Source organism: Arachis ipaensis, chromosome B07 (genome assembly GCF_000816755.2).
Source record: "Arachis ipaensis cultivar K30076 chromosome B07, Araip1.1, whole genome shotgun sequence".
In the NCBI taxonomy this organism is placed as follows: Eukaryota; Viridiplantae; Streptophyta; class Magnoliopsida; order Fabales; family Fabaceae; genus Arachis; species Arachis ipaensis.
Genome location: NC_029791.2, coordinates 31,019,773 through 31,039,265, shown reverse-complemented (window position 1 = coordinate 31,039,265; position 19,493 = coordinate 31,019,773). Strand labels below are relative to the sequence as shown.

Sequence of the window (19,493 nt, the reverse complement as noted above, 5' to 3'; positions counted from 1 at the left end):
ACAAACACCATTTTGTGCAAGAGCAAAAACAATGTCCCGTGCTGCTACAATCTCAATAATCTTTGACCTTTTTCTCAGAAAGGGTAATACCACGGAGGGACGGCCTTTTGGATCATGTGTATCATATTCTTCCTATAAGTAGATACCCTTAATCAAACTCAGATATAATCGCAAGGAATGGCGAAATTGACCATAATAAGGAAAAGTACACATCTCAATTCTCAGTTAAAGAAAAACATGGCCACAGATAACATCCATCAAACAATTAGAATGAAAACAATGATCATTATCACCTTGAACCACAAGAAGCAATGATTTCAAATATTGCACAGTAAAGATTTTGAGTTAAAATAAGAAAGCAAATTGTTTGTGAAATTAATACCATAACCAAGCTTCAAAACCTTTCTCTTTGAAAGAGTATCACTCTCGAAGGTATAATAAGCAAATCACATGTCTAAGATTCACTACTCTTTTTTGAATCCATTCAAAAAGGAATCATCAGCAAAATGTCAAAGTGTAATTTAAAATGAAAAAAAAAAGTATTAAATTAAATTAAATAAATTAGGGAACCTGCAATCTGATGTTGCGAAACCTCTCCTGCGCATCGCTCATGCTGAACCCACGGGTTCGTTTGGAGCTGATTTCGCGTCTCTGAAGCTTCTTCACACTGTTCAAGAACCCATCTGTTCCTCCTACACCACCACGTGTTCTCTTCTTCGCCACCACTCTCCGCCCACTGCACGGCCTCGGACTCACCGTAATCCTCCTCCCACCACCGCTGCTACCGCCACGACCTTCCATGTCCTCTAAGCAGCACTCAGCAGCTCCTCCAAACGCCACCTCCAAACTCAAACATCACCGCGATTCCGCCATGAAAACACTTTTTCTTGTTTCTGCAGCAGCTGCTACTACTCCTAATTATGCTACGCCAGAGCTCAATAGATCCACCAAAAAGGGTCGAGATTATGAGAGCGATAACAAGAGTGAAGGTTGGTGAGGAACTGAGGATTTAAGAAAGTGGAAGAAAATGAGTTGAAAAGTTCAAATTCTCTAAAGGAGGGTTTTCACTTTTCTCTCCATTTGGATGATTGGATCTCTATTTTTTTTTCCCAAATTTGGAAGGAAAACAATATCAAAACATTGAAATTTTCTAAATGAAAAAGGATTTTTTTAAATAAATAAAATAAAAATTTAGATCCTTTAAATTTTGAATTTTTACTTTTTGAAAGTAAAATTATTTTATCCTTAAATAGTTTCTCTATCATATTTTCTCTTGATCTCACCTATAAAATAAATTATGAGAGATTTATCCTCTAAAGTGAAATTCAAAATTTAGAAGATCTAAATTCATCAAATAAATATTTTAATTACGAATATACATTAATTTAAAGGCATTTACGGATTTTCATTAAGTGATTTATCTCGTTTACACGGTACGAACACGTGGCAATGTATCATGTAGGACAACGGTTTAGTCATATCTCATTCATTTAGTGTAAACGAAATATGGCTATATTTATCTCATTTACACTATAAACTAGATATGTGGGATTAAAAAACGTTTACCCGTGTAAACGAGATAGAGTACAACAAAAATCAACACCTTATAAAAGGATAAGGAAAACCAACAAATCTCTCAATTCTTCTTTCTCTTCCATTTTTCTTCGAAAAATTTAGCAAAAATGTCTAGTTGCAGTAGTTTCTTTGTTGTGATGGTGTATTCCAACTGTCGGATGAGAAATAGTGGCAGCGGAATTATATTTGAGTGTGAGAGTTCTACACTGTTCCGCACTTGAAGAGCAAATTCGTTGTCCGAGTTAAAAAGTATGATATTGACACACGTCGGCGGTGGGAAGAGAAAAGAAGTTGGTAGAGTTGGGTATAGACTGCTAGCACCGATGGGGAATGGTGTATTTTGGTTTCGTCTATTCTAGCTCGATGGCGATGAACATGTACGCCTAATGTTTGACGTGCACGACATAATTATAGTTGAATAAGTGGTGGAGCTTTCTATAGAGGTTCGTGATGTTGGTGGTGGTGGTGCTGGCGGCTCGAACTTTATACCGGATGACCCTTCACTCGCACCACGACCATTGCACTGTGCTAGTCTAGGGTAAGACATGGACATTGAGAATGAGGAATCCGATGAAGAGTATGCTGCTGATAGCCACAAAAGTGGTTCCTCTGATGATGACCCTAATCAAGGTATGAGTAGTAACTAAAAAAATTCGTTAAACAAGGTATGAGTACATAATCACTATAATGTAAAATTTTGGTACAAAATACTGTACTTTAGAGTAATATAGGATAAACTATTAACTAATCTAACAACACGTACTACCGATCATGGATGTTGGTCCCTAGGGTAATGAAGGTGATGCCCAGTGCCACAAGGGGGAGGCTGGGTCTAGCGAGGTGGTCTGCGGCCTCACGGATCCTGAGGAGCCGGTGGTGGTGGAAAGGCCACTGCATGTGACGGTGGCGGAGGAGGCTGTGAAAGGTACGGGTGTGCCTGATCAGTCGCTTGTGTCTGGAAGTGTGGTGGCGGTGGTGGATACTGAGGCGGGGGAAGTAACCAATGTGAGGTAGTCATAAGTCGATCATAGTCAATGGAAAGAGGTTTAACATACTGAGACCCTGGCTGGAGATCTAGTCCGTAAGAGGAGCTGGCACCCGAGGACATCTGAGACACCCAAACCGAGATAGTCACTGGTGAGGTAGAGAAAGGTACACCATAGAAGGCACCATGCTCTCTGGCCGTGCGGAATTGCTCTACAATTCGCTACATGGTCTGCTAGTCAACCGTCCGTATAAATCCCGCGTAATTAATGAATAATTAGTTAATAAATTAATTATTAATTAAAGAAGTTAGGAAATTAAATTTTATTAATCCAAAGAGGTAGAAATATTAAAAATACGAATTTCGGTACTAATTTTAAATATTTTGGCCCAAAACCAGACTAACAAACCGAATCAATTAGACCGAGCCTAAACTGGGCCCATGGCCCCACCCGTATAACATCAAAAGGGGAAAGAAGAGAGAGCTCCAAACCCTTGCTTCAATTTCTAATCCACACAACTTGCAATCCGAAGCTCCAATCGCCGCACCGTCTATGGCCACGCTACTACCATGTCGAACTCTACAAAAATCCACCGAACAATTTGGTAGGTAAGTCTCAGTTTTTCACCCAGCTGCTCACTCGCTTAATTTCAAAATTTGGACATTGGATATTAAGACTTGTGATTATTTTGGTGTTTTAGAATCAACTTAACTTGGGAAAATTATTGGGTTTTGTTCAATTGGTGCATGAGTAAGGTGAGAACTCTCAAACCCTCTGTGAATAATTGAGTTAGTAAGCTTTGATGTTGATTTAGTGATATTTATATGGTATTAGATTGAATTATGAGTGTTGGAGGTAAATTGGTGGTGTTGAGAGCTTGATTTTGGATCTTGGATGCTGGATTTCTATTTGGTGTGCATTTGGTGATTCGAACGTTTGTGGAATGGTGATGATTAAATTATGAACCTTCTGTAGAAACTTGCATGGCCTAAGAAGCTCCGTATTGCCTTCACATTAGCGGGTGGTGGTAATTTCTCAATTACCTCCACCTTGGCCCAATCGACCTCTATTCCTTTGCTTGAAACCCGGTGCCCGAGAACAATAACTTCAGTCACCATGAAATGGCATTTTTTTCAGTTTAAAATAAAATTTGTCTCTTGGCATCATTTCAAGACTAAGGATAGATGGTGCAAGCAAGTATTAAAAAAATTACGAAATACAGAAAAGTCGTCCATAAATACCTCAATAAACTTTTCAACCATGTCAGAGAATATGGAAAGCATCACCTTTAAAAAGTTGCTGAGGGATTGCACAATTCGAATGGCATCCGGCAGTAAGCAAACACACCAAAAGGCCAAGTGAATGTCGTCTTCTCCTGGTCTTGAGGGTCCACTACAATCTGATTATATCCTGAATAGCTATCCAGAAAACAATAAAACGCATGTCCAGCTAACCTTTCAAGCATCTGATCAATGAAAGGTAAGAAAAGTGGTCCTTCCTAGTAGCAGTGTTGAGCTACCTATAGTCAATGCACGTACGTCAACCCATGACAGCTCTTATATGAATCAGCTCATTCTTCTCATTTGTAACCACTGTGACTCCTCCCTTCTTAGGAACAACTTACACCGGGCTCACTCAAGGGCTATCAGAAATAGGATAAATGAACCCGGTCTCCCAAACTTCATAACCTTTTTTTGGATCACTTCTTTCATCGTTGGATTAAGCCACCTCTGTGGTTCCACAACGGGTTTAGAGTCTTCCTTAAGCAAAATCTTGTGCATACACGTGGCTGGGCTTATCGCTTTTAAGTCAACAATGATCTATCCGAGAGCTGTTTTATGGTCTCTCAACACATGTATTAACGCCTCCTCTTCAGTCTTCACAACTACTAAAAGAAGAGCTTATAATCACTGGATATGAATCCTTCTCCCCCAGAAAAGCATACTTGAGAGAAGGAAGTAAGGGATTCAATTCATGTTTTGGTGCCCATTTTTCCTCATTGAGCACATGTGGCTCCTCCCTGGAGGGTGGAGAATCATCAATCTCAGCTGAAACTTCCTCCCCGGGAGGCTTTAAGAAACTGTCAAATTCTTCTATTTCTAAAACCTCTTGAATCAATGGCTCAATCAAATCAATCTTCATGCATCTCTCAGAATCATTGGGATACTGCAAGGCCTCAAGCACATTAAGAACTATTTGCTCATCATTAACTCTCAAAGTGAGCTCCCCCTTTTGCACATCAATGAGAGCTCTCCCAGTTGCTAGAAACGGTCGTCCCAGAATAATAGAGGCATTTACATCTTCCTCCATGTCCAAGATCACAAAATTCTAAGGATAGATGGTGCAAGCAAGTATTAAAAAAATTACGAAATACAGAAAAGTCGTCCATAAATACCTCAATAAACTTTTCAACCATGTCAGAGAATATGGAAAGCATCACCTTTAAAAAGTTGCTGAGGGATTGCACAATTCGAATGGCATCCGGCAGTAAGCAAACACACCAAAAGGCCAAGTGAATGTCGTCTTCTCCTGGTCTTGAGGGTCCACTACAATCTGATTATATCCTGAATAGCTATCCAGAAAACAATAAAACGCATGTCCAGCTAACCTTTCAAGCATCTGATCAATGAAAGGTAAGAAAAGTGGTCCTTCCTAGTAGCAGTGTTGAGCTACCTATAGTCAATGCACGTACGTCAACCCATGACAGCTCTTATATGAATCAGCTCATTCTTCTCATTTGTAACCACTGTGACTCCTCCCTTCTTAGGAACAACTTACACCGGGCTCACTCAAGGGCTATCAGAAATAGGATAAATGAACCCGGTCTCCCAAACTTCATAACCTTTTTTTGGATCACTTCTTTCATCGTTGGATTAAGCCACCTCTGTGGTTCCACAACGGGTTTAGAGTCTTCCTTAAGCAAAATCTTGTGCATACACGTGGCTGGGCTTATCGCTTTTAAGTCAACAATGATCTATCCGAGAGCTGTTTTATGGTCTCTCAACACATGTATTAACGCCTCCTCTTCAGTCTTCACAACTACTAAAAGAAGAGCTTATAATCACTGGATATGAATCCTTCTCCCCCAGAAAAGCATACTTGAGAGAAGGAAGTAAGGGATTCAATTCATGTTTTGGTGCCCATTTTTCCTCATTGAGCACATGTGGCTCCTCCCTGGAGGGTGGAGAATCATCAATCTCAGCTGAAACTTCCTCCCCGGGAGGCTTTAAGAAACTGTCAAATTCTTCTATTTCTAAAACCTCTTGAATCAATGGCTCAATCAAATCAATCTTCATGCATCTCTCAGAATCATTGGGATACTGCAAGGCCTCAAGCACATTAAGAACTATTTGCTCATCATTAACTCTCAAAGTGAGCTCTCCTTTTTGCACGTCAATGAGAGCTCTTCTAGTTTCTAGAAATAGTCTTTCCAGAATAATGGAAGCATTAACATCTTCCTCCATATCCAAGATCACTAAATCAGCAGGAAATATAAAGGTTCCCACCTTCACTAGCAAATTCTCAACAACTCCAAGCAGGGGCGGAGCTATGTAGAAGGAAAAGGGAGCAATGGCCTCGCTAATTTTAATTTTTTACATGTAAATTATATGTAAATTTCAGTTTAGTCCTCCTTAAAATTTTATTTTAGTCTTATTTTATTGTGTAAATATTTTTAGCCCCCTCTAATATTTCATCTAGCTCCGCCCCTGACTCCAAGTGAAAATTTAATAGAACAATTAGCAAGTTGAAGAGAATATATAGTCGGTTTTACCTCATCAATATGGAGCTATCTCATCAAAGAAAGTGGCATGAGATTGATACTTGCTCCAAGATCGCACAATGCCCTCTGAATGGTAACATCACCAATAGTGCAAGGAATCAAGAAACTCCCCGGGTCCTTCATCTTTTTTGGGAGGTTTTGTTGGATGATTGCACTGCATTCCTTAGTAAGCACTACAGTCTCCCTCTCCTTCCAATTCCTTTTATTTGTTAAAAGCTCCTTCATGAATTTAGCATACAGAGACATTTGTTCCAAAATGTCAGCAAAAGGAATTTGATTTGTAATTTCCTGAAAACTTTCAAGAACTTTGAAAACTGTTTGTCCTTAGACTCCTTTTGAAGCCACTGAGGATATGAAATTCTAGGCTTATACTCAGGCACTAGGGTCCTCACCTTAGGTTGCTTTGTCTAAACTTGAACTGGGATAAAAGAGGAGCTAGGAGGGGTGTGCTTCTCTATAGGTGTGGCTTTCGGGGATGGTTGTGTGATTGAGGTGGTTGATATTGATGGTTGAAGTTATTCTGGAAATAGGCATGGCAAAAATCCCCGGCGGGGCGAGTACCCGCGGGGATTTACTCACCGGGAGGCAGGTATGGAGGGTAATTTCTACCTGTGGGGATGGGGGACAGGGGACGGGGGTAGAGGTCCCGGCCCCGTGGACACCCGTTAAATCTCCATTTATGTGAAAAGATGAAAATACCCTTGATATACATATAATATGTGAGCTACTGGAGAAACCCTAGCCGTCACATACTCACATATGCTTCACTGCTTCAGAGACAGAGAGTGAGAGCCTCGTCTCCTCTCCTCTCCATTCCTCCTCAAAGTTGAAACCATCAGTCCCTCCTGTCTCCTTCTCGAACACCGCCGACCGCCACCTCCCACCCTCAGCGTCGCAGTCTCGTCTTCTCCCCTCTCCACTCCTCCTCAAAGTTCAAACCCTCAGCCCCTCCTGTCTCCTTCTCGAACACCACCAACCACCGTCTCCCACCCTCTGGGTCCTTCAGCGCTGCCTCCCACCCCCTGAGTGGCTCGGTCGCTCATTGCAGGTCTCGAGCTCACTGTCATGGCCACGTCGTCTTCTTCTCCTCGTCGCGTCGTCGCGGATCGTCATCTTCTCCTTGTCGCGACAGACTCGTCGTTCGTCCTCTTCTCCTCTTTGCCGTTCGTCCGCCAAATCGTTGGTCTTTGCTGGTCTGCACATTTTCTCTGTCAGGTAAGTCAGTCCTGTGGTTTCTGAATTTATGTTTCTGAATTAGGTTGATCTGGTTCAAGAATGTTTGAATTCTGATTCTAATTTAGGGTAATTAGATTCTGATTTTTGAATTTTTGAATTTCTGATTCTGATTTCTAATTAGGGTAATTAGATTCTGAATTTCTGAATTAGGGTAATTAGGTTCTGATTTCTGAATTTTTGAATTTGTGATTTTGATTTCTAATTAGGGTAATTAGATTCTGAATTTCTAAATTAGGGTAATTAGGTTCTGATTTCTGAATTTTTGAATTAGCATATAACACACTATGTTTTTATATTATTGACTTATTGAGTTATTATACGATTTTAACTTTAAATTATTTTCTTGTCGATGTAGGATTCAAGTAAGTCGGAATCTACCATCACTACCATTACGGGATGAAAGGAAGATTGAGATGGTGGAATTATGTTTTTACGATGTGATGAACTTTGTTTGGTTGTTTATGTAATATTTGGTTGTTTATGGATATGTTTGGATGTTTATGTTTGTTGTTATTGCTATTTAAGTCTTTAAAGACTATGGATATTATGTTTGTAATGACAATTGAGGATTATCTTTAATTTTTTCTATTTTTTCATTTTTTTCAATTTTTATTGGTTTTTACAAAAATCCGCGGATATCCGCGAAGACCCAGTTCCCCGGCGGATACGGGGTCCCCATTACCCGTCGTGGGGACGGGGACAGATATTGGCGGCAGGGGGCATGTCCCCGCTCCCATGGGCCCGTTGCCATCCCTATTCTTGTAGGTGTTGTTGTTATTGAAATTGGATTGCCTTTGATTTTGATTTTTCCAGCCAAAATTTGGGTAATTTCTCCATCCCGGATTGTATGTCTTGAAAAATGGATTATTGTTGGGTGGTATTGAATAATTACCCATATAATGGACTTGTTCAAAAGAGGGTTGCTCATAGTTATAGCTTCCAAATTGAGGCATTCCGCCACTATGTCATATGATGTATCTTGGGTATTTACAGCTGAAACTTACATGCCTCCCAAGTGTTGAGTAATGGCATTAATATGTTGAGACATGGCTTTGTTTTGAGCAAGAATAGCATCTAAAGCATCCAATTCCATAACACCCTTTCTCATGGTTCTTTTTGAAGAGTACAAGTACTGATTATTGGCCACTATCACTATCAAATACAAGGCCTTATCAGTGGTCTTCATGTGCAAAAAACCTCTTGCAGAATTATCCAATGAAAGTCTCGAAGCCAAAGTGATTCCATCATAAAAAAACTATAGTTGTACCCAATCTGCGAACATGTCTGGAGGGTACTTTCTCACCATGGTCTTGTACCTCTCCCAAGCTTCATAGAGAGACTCGCCCTCAAGTTGTTTGAACGTCTGAACATCTGTCCTCAGCTTAGTCAATCTCTAAGGCGGAAAGAATTTGGTTAAAAACTTACTAACCAAATCTGCCCAGGTTGCTATACTTTCCTTGGGTTGTGTCTCAAGTCACTAACTAGCTCGGTCCCTCATAGCAAAAGGGAATAACAACAACCGGTAAACAACAGCAGGAACCTTGTTGGTCTTGACTTTATCACAAATCCTCAGAAAATTAGATATGAATAAGTTGGGGTCCTCTTGAGGGCTTCCATTAAACTGACAATTCTGTTAGACCAAAGTGATGAGTTGAGGCTTTAACTCGAAGTTGTTGGCATGCACAACTGATGGCACAATGATTCCCACATAATTCCCAGGGTTGGGGTTAGTATATGACCCCAGAGTTTTCCTAACAGGCGAGACATTATTAGGGTTGTTGACAATAGTATGCTCATTGTTGTCAGCCATACTGACTTCAATTTCCTCTTCTGATTCATCCCTGAGATTTCCTGTAGCTCTCTGAGCTCTGACTTGTGCTCTGTTTCTCCTACAAGTCCTTTTAATTTTAGAATCGTATAGAAGAGGTTCTTGATCCTTATTTTCCTGCATAAACAATCAGAAAATACAGAAAATCGGGATCCTCAATGTCACAGTGAAGAAAACCCCCAATAAGCACACGAAAATAAAAGAAAAATGACTAAGAAAATAGAATAGAAAAAATTAAAGGAAAACTAAAATAAAAGTGAAATTAAAAACAAGAAAAAAGTATAATCTAGGTAATCAATCAACTGGTAGTTGTTAATCACAGTTAATCCCCGGCAACGTGCCAAAAACTTGATGCGGGTTTTACACCACAAACTACCGACAAGTGCACTAGGTCGTATCAAGTAATAAACTCACGGTGAGTGAGTATCGATCCTACGAGGATTAATAGACTAAGCAAAAAATGGTTGACTAATTATTCTAGTTAGACAAGTGAATTTAAAATTTTTGAATATCAAATAGCATAAAAGACAGTGAATTGAAGAATGCAAACTATAAACGTGTGAGAAAATAATATGAGAAGAGAGTTAAGATTTTGGAGATATTTAAATTTCTAGATTAACAATCATTGTCAACTGCCTTAATCATGCAAAGATTTAGTTCATGACAAACCCTAGGTGACTGAGTTCTAATTCCTTATCAATTCAGTCTCTTCTAACCTAATCAACCGTCAATTCCTTGATCAATCAATTGTGTTAAAAGATTAAGTTCAAATTCTGATTTATAAGCCACACAATTCTTAAGAACCTAGAAATAATCCGATTAATGTCATGCATCACATTAAATCCATATAATTAAATAATTATGAGAAAAGGGTTTCAAGCTTAAATTCCAATGATGTAACTTTTCCAAAATTCAAAGGGATTCAATTTAGATTAGGGTTATTTTTCAATATACTCTAATTCGTAGAATGAAAGACGAAACTAATTCTTGAATAAAAATCAATGCATTAATCAAAGAGTAAAAGAACAATAATATTAATTCATTAAAGTAAATAGAGCTCCTAACCTTAACACTAGAGGTGTAGTGACTTATGGTGCAGAGAAAATCCTAAAGTGTAAAATTGTGTAAAACAGAAAGTGCAAAAGTGGAAGAGCCCGCAGGGCAATTGTTTCTCTATTTATATCAAATCCTAATTGATTCAAAAATAAAACTAATTAGCTCTAATAATATCTTTTTTATTTGCTAATTTGATTGGAGAATCAAATCCACTGCCTTCCGTGTTGATTGCATGAGGATGTAGGGACCATAACTAAATCCGCTGCCGACGCTAAACGCCGGTGATGTGGCATTTAGGGCCACCCATCTCGAGAGGCTTGCATGCGAATCCATGCTTCCGGCGCTAAACATCGGGTTGTAGTGTTTAGCTCTACCTTGGCCGAATGGAATGGTGAGTTTTAAGGTGCCAACGCTAAACACCGGTGATGTGGCGTTTAGTGCCGAAGTGGAAGAAGGAAATTTGAAGCTTTTTTATTAGATGTGAATTTTTCTACTTTCTTCCTTCTTCATTCTTGCTACTTCTTTGTCAAATGCTACCTGAAATCAACAAAAATGCAACACAACTTAAAGTAGCATATACTACTATACAATTCACCAAATTCTTCTAACAAATTAACAAATTACCATCTAAATCATATAGAAAAGTCATGAATGATGCTCATGCATCATTTTGCTTGTGATAGATTCAATGATTCACATTTTGTTAATATGAAGCTAAAATTGATTAGATGCACGAAAAAAGATGGTTGACGATACAACTTGCAGACTGCATCATAAGTTACAACATTGGTTGTTGGTGACAAAAGGTTCAAGATACGATTAGGTATAAATGAGGATTTTGTTTGCAACATAAAGCAAGGCACACCTCTTTTTAAACTGATTTGTAAAGAAAAACTCATTATATGGGATGAGGCTCCAATATTAAGCAAGTATTATTATGAAGCTCTCGACAAGTCTCTAAAAGATATCCTTAGATTTGAACCATCATTTAATGCAGACCTCCCTTTGGAGGCAAAGTTGTTGTACTTGACAGAGACTTCAAGTAGATACTTCTAGTAATACCTATGGGCTCGCATCAAGATATAGTGCAAGCATCCATTAGTTTTTCTTATCTATGGCAATTCTGTAGAGTATTAAAACTTTCAATGTATACGAGGCTTATTGCTGGAGGTATTATTGTTGTTGATGATGATATCAAATATTTTGCAGAATGGTTAATTAAGATTGGTGGTGTTTTGGCTGGTGATTCAACTGATGGTGAGTTTGAGATAGTCATACCTGAAGACATTCTAATTAATGATACTGATGATGGGTTTCAAAAATTGGTTTCATTTGTCTATGCAAAATTATTGCCGAACTTGAATAACATTGACTACTTTAAGAAGCGCACAATTTTAGCACCCACACTTGAAGTTGTGCATGAGGTGAACAATACAATTATGGAATACTTTGACACTGATGAAAAAGAGTATCTTAGTTCAGATTGATTATGTGCTGAAGAGGGCAACGTGGAATATGAGTTGCATGTTATCACAACTGATGTTTTGAATTCAATAAATTGTTCAGGCTTACCTAACCACCGACTGAGACTCAAAGTTTGTGTACATGTTATGCTTTTGAGGAATATAGACCCAAGTAATGAACTTTGCAATGGTACTCGATTACAAGTTAGAAGATTAGAAAATCATGTCATTGAATGCAATATCTTGAGAGGTGATAAGTCTGGCAAAGTAGTTATAATTTCATGCATGAATATGATACCTACAATGAAACTCTACCATTCAAGTTCCAACACAGATAATTTTCATTGATAGTCTCTTTTACGATGACAATTAATAAATCACAAGGTCAAATTTTGAGCACAGTTGGCCTATACTTACCAAAACCTCTTTTTATTCATGGTCAATAATATGTTGCTTTGTCTAGGATGAAGTCTAAAAGTGATTTGAGAGTTCTAATCAAGAACAATGGTTCACTTAATGATGGTTGTGCTTTGAAAGTTGTGTACAGAGAGATTTTTCATAATATGTGAGACAAAATTGTAAGATTTTTCATGTTTAAAAATTTCTCTATTTATATGATTCGATTTCATTGATTAATAAGTTGTGGCCACAATTATAATTAGAAGTTTTGATGTTATTAATTTGGTGTTAAGATGTTAAGTGTGTTAGTTCTTGTGAAACATGCTTTATGTAAAGATGAAAGGGGAATGATGTATGTGTAGTTATAGTTTAAGTTTCTAATCTTCTAAAATAATTCATACAGGTAATTTGATTTAGCATTCCTTCGTGCAACGCACAGATCATGTACTAGTAATTGGTAAATCAAGCATAACAAAAAAAAAATGAACAATCGGTAAATCAAGCAAATAGGGTTGTAGACCAAGGAAAAAAAAGCAACTAATTCTTGTACTTGTAGCAATTTATCAGCTAGCCACAAACCCTTAAATGAAGTTTTGATCTATGACGGATTAGTCCTTGACTTACTAGATTAGGAGATACCATGAAAAAAAAAAGGTTGATTTAACAAAAGTATGTCTTCGATCAATAACTTAGGTGTCGTGGCTGCTTGGTCTATCTTCTAATGGTGGTAACTAGGGGTAAAAGTAGGTTAGGCTATCTAATAGAAGTTTGTAGTTCGACTCCTTTTAAATTTTTCATAAAACCTATTAGTTAAAAAGGTCAAATCATAGACTTTAAAAAAATTATAAAGCTCGTCGAGCCGACTAATCACAATATTTTTTTTGTAAAGATAATTATTCTTAATTTAGGCTTTCAACTATTCACTCATAATAAGCCAAAAAAAAATCTATACGTAAGATTAGTTAAGATTGTAGGTTTTTTTTCCTTTTGTTGAAATTAAAAAAAGTTTTATGTTTATAAATTGTAAGTTTAGTTATGATATATGACTAATGATTGATATATAAATGAATTATGAATTATAAATTCGAGAATGTATCTAATTAATGTCTATTTAGATTTTATTTTAAGTATATTATTTTGAGTTATAATTATGAAACATGCTTTTAATTTCAATAGGCTTGTAGACTTGTTAGGATTTTAAAAAGGTTAGTTCGAATCTAAAAAAAAAAAAAAACTATGAAAGATAACATGTCTAGACTTAGACCATATATTCATAACATACATCAAACTTGTCTAACTCAAAGTTCAGCCTCACTCGACCCATTTTCCATCTCTAGTGGCAACAGTAAACAACTCTTCTTTTTCTTGGAATATTTTTGAAATAATTAAATAAATATTTAATTACTCTGTTAATCCCTATAGTTTTATCAAATTTATAATTAAATCCTTATACTTTATTTCCTTTCACTTGGTGCCTATATTACTTTTAATTTTATAATTAGGACTTTTTTAATAAAATATTCCTCCTAAAAAATATGTGATCAACTCATCAAAAATCTAATTAGGTTCTTAATTGTGGTACATTTAATTAGCAGAAAAATATTCTATTAACTCTAACATTTTTTACATTACTGATGACCCAATTACAAAATTCAAAGTAATATAGGGACCTAATTAAAAGAAAAAAAAATCTAGGAACCTAATTGCAAATTTAGTAAAACTTTATAAAGATCTTATGGTAATCAGTGGTTAAGAGAAGGGGGAGTTGAATCTTAGCTACCTTTTTGCAGAATATTACTTTTGCCCTTGTAAAAAAATTTCAGGAAATATTTTTACTTTTGTCTCATAAGAAGTTGAGAGACATTTTAATTTTGTCTCGTAATAGATTGAGAGACATTTTTCATTTTGTCTCCTGAGTTCCAGAAGCAGAAACGAAGTAGAGAAGAGAGAATCAAACCAAGATGTATCCTGGTTCAGCTGCTAAGTGCAATGCAGCCTACATCCAGTCTCCATCACAACAGTGATAGAATTTCACTATCTTTCAACAGAATTACATTCACCAATTCTCCCTAGGATCTACCCAATCCTATCTGGGACAAGTCCAAATTCTAACCCAACCTGAACTTGACTAGGACTCACGCTAGCTTTTAACAGCAAAGTGCTCACCCAACTTGAAAGGGAACAAGTCCAGATTCTAACCCAACCTGAACTTGACTAGGACTCAAACCTAGCTTTCAACCACAAAGTGTTAACCCAACTTGCAAGGGAATCCCCTCAGGATCATGACAACAAAACAGAAATACATGCAAAGAATTTCTGAGATAACTATGGCTTTTTCTTTAACTCTCTGCCTTTTTCCACTCATTGGCTTTTTCTTACAAAACCTCACATTTTGCCTTTTACCAATGAAACACAGATAGACTAAACTGAGAAAAAGAAGTATTCAATGAAAGCCATGAAGGAGAAGAATAAATAGCTCAAAGAGCTATAAGAACCCAAACGTGTGCTCTCACTTCTTACTTCAATCCTTGGCCGTTCACCCCTATTATAGAGGAGTGAAGCTTCCAGGGCTTGAAACCTTCTTCAACACATGTTGGTTCTCTTCTCCCAATACACATGCAGCAGCGGCGTGACAGAGGAGAGAGAGGGTAGAAGCAGTGACTAAATCAAACATGCAACCATACTTTCAATCTTCTCTTTCAACCTTTTTCTTCATGCATCTTGAATCTGAGCCGTTGAACTTTGCTTTGACTCCAAGTCTTTATTCTGATCGTTGATGAGCGTCTGACCCAGGCTAGCTTCAAGCTTTTCATTTTTGCTTCTTCCAGCTTGAGACTCAGAGGCTATCTTTTTCTTGGTGGAACAAAAATGGAAATAAACTTTTTACCAAGGTAGATCTGCTTCCTGACCGAGGCCGATCCTTTCCTTTTCTTGGCAACAAAATCTTGAAGCCTTTCTTCAAATCTTTCCTTCTGTAGAAAATATCTTTCTGATCCTTTCTTCATAGCCTTTTCTCTGAGGCTTCATTTTTTCTTCTATCTTCTTTTCTGATGATAGACGTGACCGAAGGAGAGAGGAGAGAGAAAAGAGAAGAAAGAAAATTTTGATGGAAGCATTAAATGAATTTAAACCAAAATAAATTCTCACTTCCATTACCTAAGACATAAAGTAATGTGTGAAGCTTTCAATGTAAATTAAACTCGATTGAATTTGGAGTTGCAGTTACTAAGGCGTGTAGTAACCGAAGCATGCTTTTAATAAAATTAAACTCAATTGAGTTTTTACTTCCAGTTCCCAAGTCATGAAGTAACCGAAGCATGCCTTGAAATCCTTGGGCTTTCTTTCTTTAATTCATCACACTTGGTTCTTGGGCTACTTTGTTGATTGGGCTTGATTCCATTTATTTGGTCCTTTTTGTTTTTCTTTCATCAGCCACTAGTTTTGGATCAATTTGGTGTAATAGCTGAATTTGATTATGGACCAAGATGGGCTTGCTTAATTGGGCCAACTTTTATTTTCTACACATAACATGTGGCTTGTTTCCTTTTTCTTGGTTCAGCCATTTTCCATTTTAGATCAAGACTTGGAGTAATAGAATGGGCTTGCTGAATGAATGATCAATGTGTGATACATATTGTATGTATGCATGGGCCATACAGGGTTCGGGCTGCATCTCAAGCTTCTTGGTCCATTTTTGTTTAACTTATTTTTCTGCACACTAAACCAAACAAATCACACAAACAATTTTGACAATAACCCAATAATGTTTAGTCATCATCTTAATCATTGTTTAATTCTCTAAACTCAACAATCTCTCCCTTGATGACAAACATTATTAAATGAATTGAAATTGAATAAGAGGAGTTTTTGGAAACTTCCCTTTGATGATTCACGAATTGCTCCCCCTTTCACTATGCTCCCCCTGAATGTTTGCTTTTGATACCAACAAGCTTTACACTAAAATAATGCCAAACATCAAATAATTTTTAAACAAAAATGCTATCATATGTCAAAGTTTAAAAGGCAATTATCAATTCACAAAAATCATCAGCCAGCCTTGAACTAAGTATGAATCAAAGCTCATCCAAATATTAATTAAATGCTATTTATTCAAAAGCTCAGATGCTAAGCTACAAACAATATTCACAACCAGATCAAACTGCAAATTTTTAAACACAAATTCAGATAATAAACAGCAGCTTCAAACATCATCATCATAGATTAAAATAAAAACAAACAACAGCTTTTCAATTCAATTCATTTTTTTCTCTCCCTTTTGTCATTAAGGATGGATACTTGCATGGAGAAGCAGTTCAACACTTATGTAGAGCAAGTAAAAGTGTAAATGTTAAGATACAATCACCCAATAGAGTTCAACAACTAAAATCCAAAAATAGAACAAAAACTAATGATAAACCAATGTTTTAGAAACAGTTTTTTAGCAGCAACATCATGGTGCAGCCTTAATCAGAAACTCAAATACCAAAACAAGACAAAGGCTATAATAAGTATAAGTAATATTCACAATCAGAGCAATATGCATAATCATAACCGTGTGAAATAATGGTTTAAAACAAAAAAATTTGTAGCTAGTCTCAAGCATCATAAATTCAACTGTTTCACTATAACTGTTTCAATTTATTTTCACACAATACTTACTCCCCCTGCTGTTATCAAGGATAATAAACCTGCACACAAAAAATAGTTCAATATGCAATCCACAAGTGCAAAGCAGGTATTAGTGCTAGTGTCAATAAAAGTTGTAAAATGTATCATCAAAAATAGATTGTAAGAAAACTGCAACATCAAACAGGGCTACACGTCAGATCCCTCATCAAACATGGCTAGATTTCTTTACAGCACCACTACCCTTAAGATATAAAATTCTTTCTTGGGTTTTATTACTTAGATCGACAATAAAATACTCAAAAATGCAAGTTAAAAACATTCTATATATAAGAAAAATTGGGAGTAGTGAAGAAAATGAGAAGTTATCATAATAAATGCTTTAAATGTTAAAAAATTATTTGAAAACACAAACCAATTTAATAAAATAAGATTCAAAGAATTTTGAATTTTAAAAACAATAGAGGCAGTTTTAAAATGACAAGTCAAATAAAAATGAAAACGAACTTATTTGACTTAAAAAATAATGAATGCAAATACTCTCCTTTTTGGTGTATGTGATCAAAACAAGCAATGAGACCCACTTCATAAAACAAAACAACTTTTTTTCGGACTTAGTGGTGGTTTTAAGGAAACATATTTGACCACCAAGGATTTAGTTCAGATCCAAATTCATTTAAAATTATCAACACATAGTTTGAACTTTATGAAACCTAGTGGGAGTCATCATCTGTCCAGTTTTGTCTCCCTATAACCTAAGAGACAAAAACAACCAGAAAAATCTTTAAGCATATTTAATTCAAAAAACTCAGCAATCAACAGTCCCTAGAGTAGTTCTCAATTTCACAAATTGTATGTCAATTGTTCCCTTTTGCACATGTTCTTTTATAGAATGAAATCTTACTTCAATGTGCTCAGTTATTGAGTGTAAAACAGGATTTTTTTAAAAAGATTTATTGCACTCAAGTTGTCACAAAACATAGGGATACTATTGACTTGAAATTTGTAATGTGCAAGTTGTGCTTCAAACCAAGTCAATTGAGAACAAGAGGAAGTTGAGATATATTCGGCTTCAACCGTTGATAGAGCAATAGTAGCTTGCTTCTTGCTTGATTACACATTCAAGGATTATTCAAAAAAGCAACAAATTCCTGAAGGTTACTTCTATTTACATGATCTCAGCAAAATCTGCATCACAATACCCAACATTCAGATAAGGCATTAGAGTCTAAACATTATTTTTTTTTCTCAAATTGGACCAGCTCTTCCTCCATCGCCTTTATCCAAGAGGGAGCTTCAAGTTTTTTCTTCATGTGGATGGTTCTTTAAGAACTTCCATTCTTGATTTTGGTGAGGTGATCTTAGGCTGAGTATGAACATGATCAATTCCATTTAGATTTTTAGAAATCTCTGTGTCAGGAGGAGACAAAACAGAATCGTCTCCTAGATTCTGGTCTACAGAATTGTGAATAGCATCTTTCATTATAGGTTCAGATTTGTCTTTTCCTTGAATTCTTATTTGAATTTTGTGCAATCTCAGTTCCTGCATCAATTTTCTCAACAACACTTGAAATAGAGTTAGAATCATAAGAGAATGATATGTATGGACTCCTCAATTATTCTATGTTTCTTGATATAAACTCCATAAGCTTTACTAGTGGTTGAATATCCAACAAAAAGTTTAAGATTGAGTGGTACTCCTTTTCAAAGCTCATATGGTGTTTTCTTTAAAACTTTTCTAATGATGATTTGGTTCAAAATATAGCTTCAGTTTAAAAGAATTTTAGAATTTCATTTTCACTAAAACATAGCCCTAGTAATTTCTTGAAGGCCTCTATTTCTCCTTTCAACAACTCTATTTTATTGAGGTATTCTAGAACATAAAAAATTATATGAAATACCAAATTCATCAAAATGTTGATTTCCAAACTCATTTCCATGATCACTTCTTAAGGAAATAATTTTCAAAAAAATTTCATTTTGAATCTTTTTGCATAGAGTTGAAAAAATAAGAAAGACATCATTCTTATGAGTTAAGAAAAGAATCCATCCAAACTTAGTATATTCATCAAACACCACTAAGCTATAGTACTTACCACCAAGACTTTGAGTCCTTATAGGACCAAAAAGATCAATATGTAGCATTTTCAATGGTCTTTTGGTTGAGATATCATCCTTAGGTGTGAAAGAATTTTTTTTTTAGTTTACCCACTTGACAAGCATTACAAGTGATGTTTTTGTCAAATCTTATTTTAGGAAGACCTCTAACCAAATTCTTTTTCACAAGCTTAGAAACTCGAAGCATGATTGCATGTTCTAATTTCTTATGCCATAACTATTTCTTAGATTCCATAGAAGTAAAACAAGTTACATTTTGTTCTTTTAGTTCCTCTAAGATTAGTCCATACACATTATTGCATCTTTGAACTTCAAACAAAATTTCACCATATTTTTCACACACAACCAAGCATTCCAATTTCTTGAAAATAGCCAAACAACATAAATCACACAATTGGCTAATACTTAGGAGATTGTGTTTCAAC

General features: G+C 36.2%; 1 protein-coding gene and 1 long non-coding RNA gene across 2 annotated transcripts in view; both read right to left on the bottom strand.

The window, feature by feature from the left end:
• LOC107609277 overlaps window positions 1–1,106 on the bottom strand; it is a 5,639-nt gene extending 4,533 nt beyond the window's left edge. Inside the window, exons 1-2 of the mRNA XM_016311163.2 lie at window positions 571–1,106; window positions 2–132 (exon numbers count right to left, since the gene is read on the bottom strand). Coding sequence (XP_016166649.1) covers window positions 2–132; window positions 571–801 — 362 coding nt within the window. The 5' untranslated portion in view covers window positions 802–1,106. The remainder of the gene's footprint in view (window position 1; window positions 133–570) is intronic.
• LOC110264939 lies at window positions 6,175–16,162 on the bottom strand. Its single transcript, XR_002351340.1, has 4 exons — window positions 16,152–16,162; window positions 13,871–13,881; window positions 8,940–8,941; window positions 6,175–6,272 (listed from the first exon to the last, which is right to left on the bottom strand). It is a non-coding gene; the product is annotated as an uncharacterized LOC110264939 (long non-coding RNA).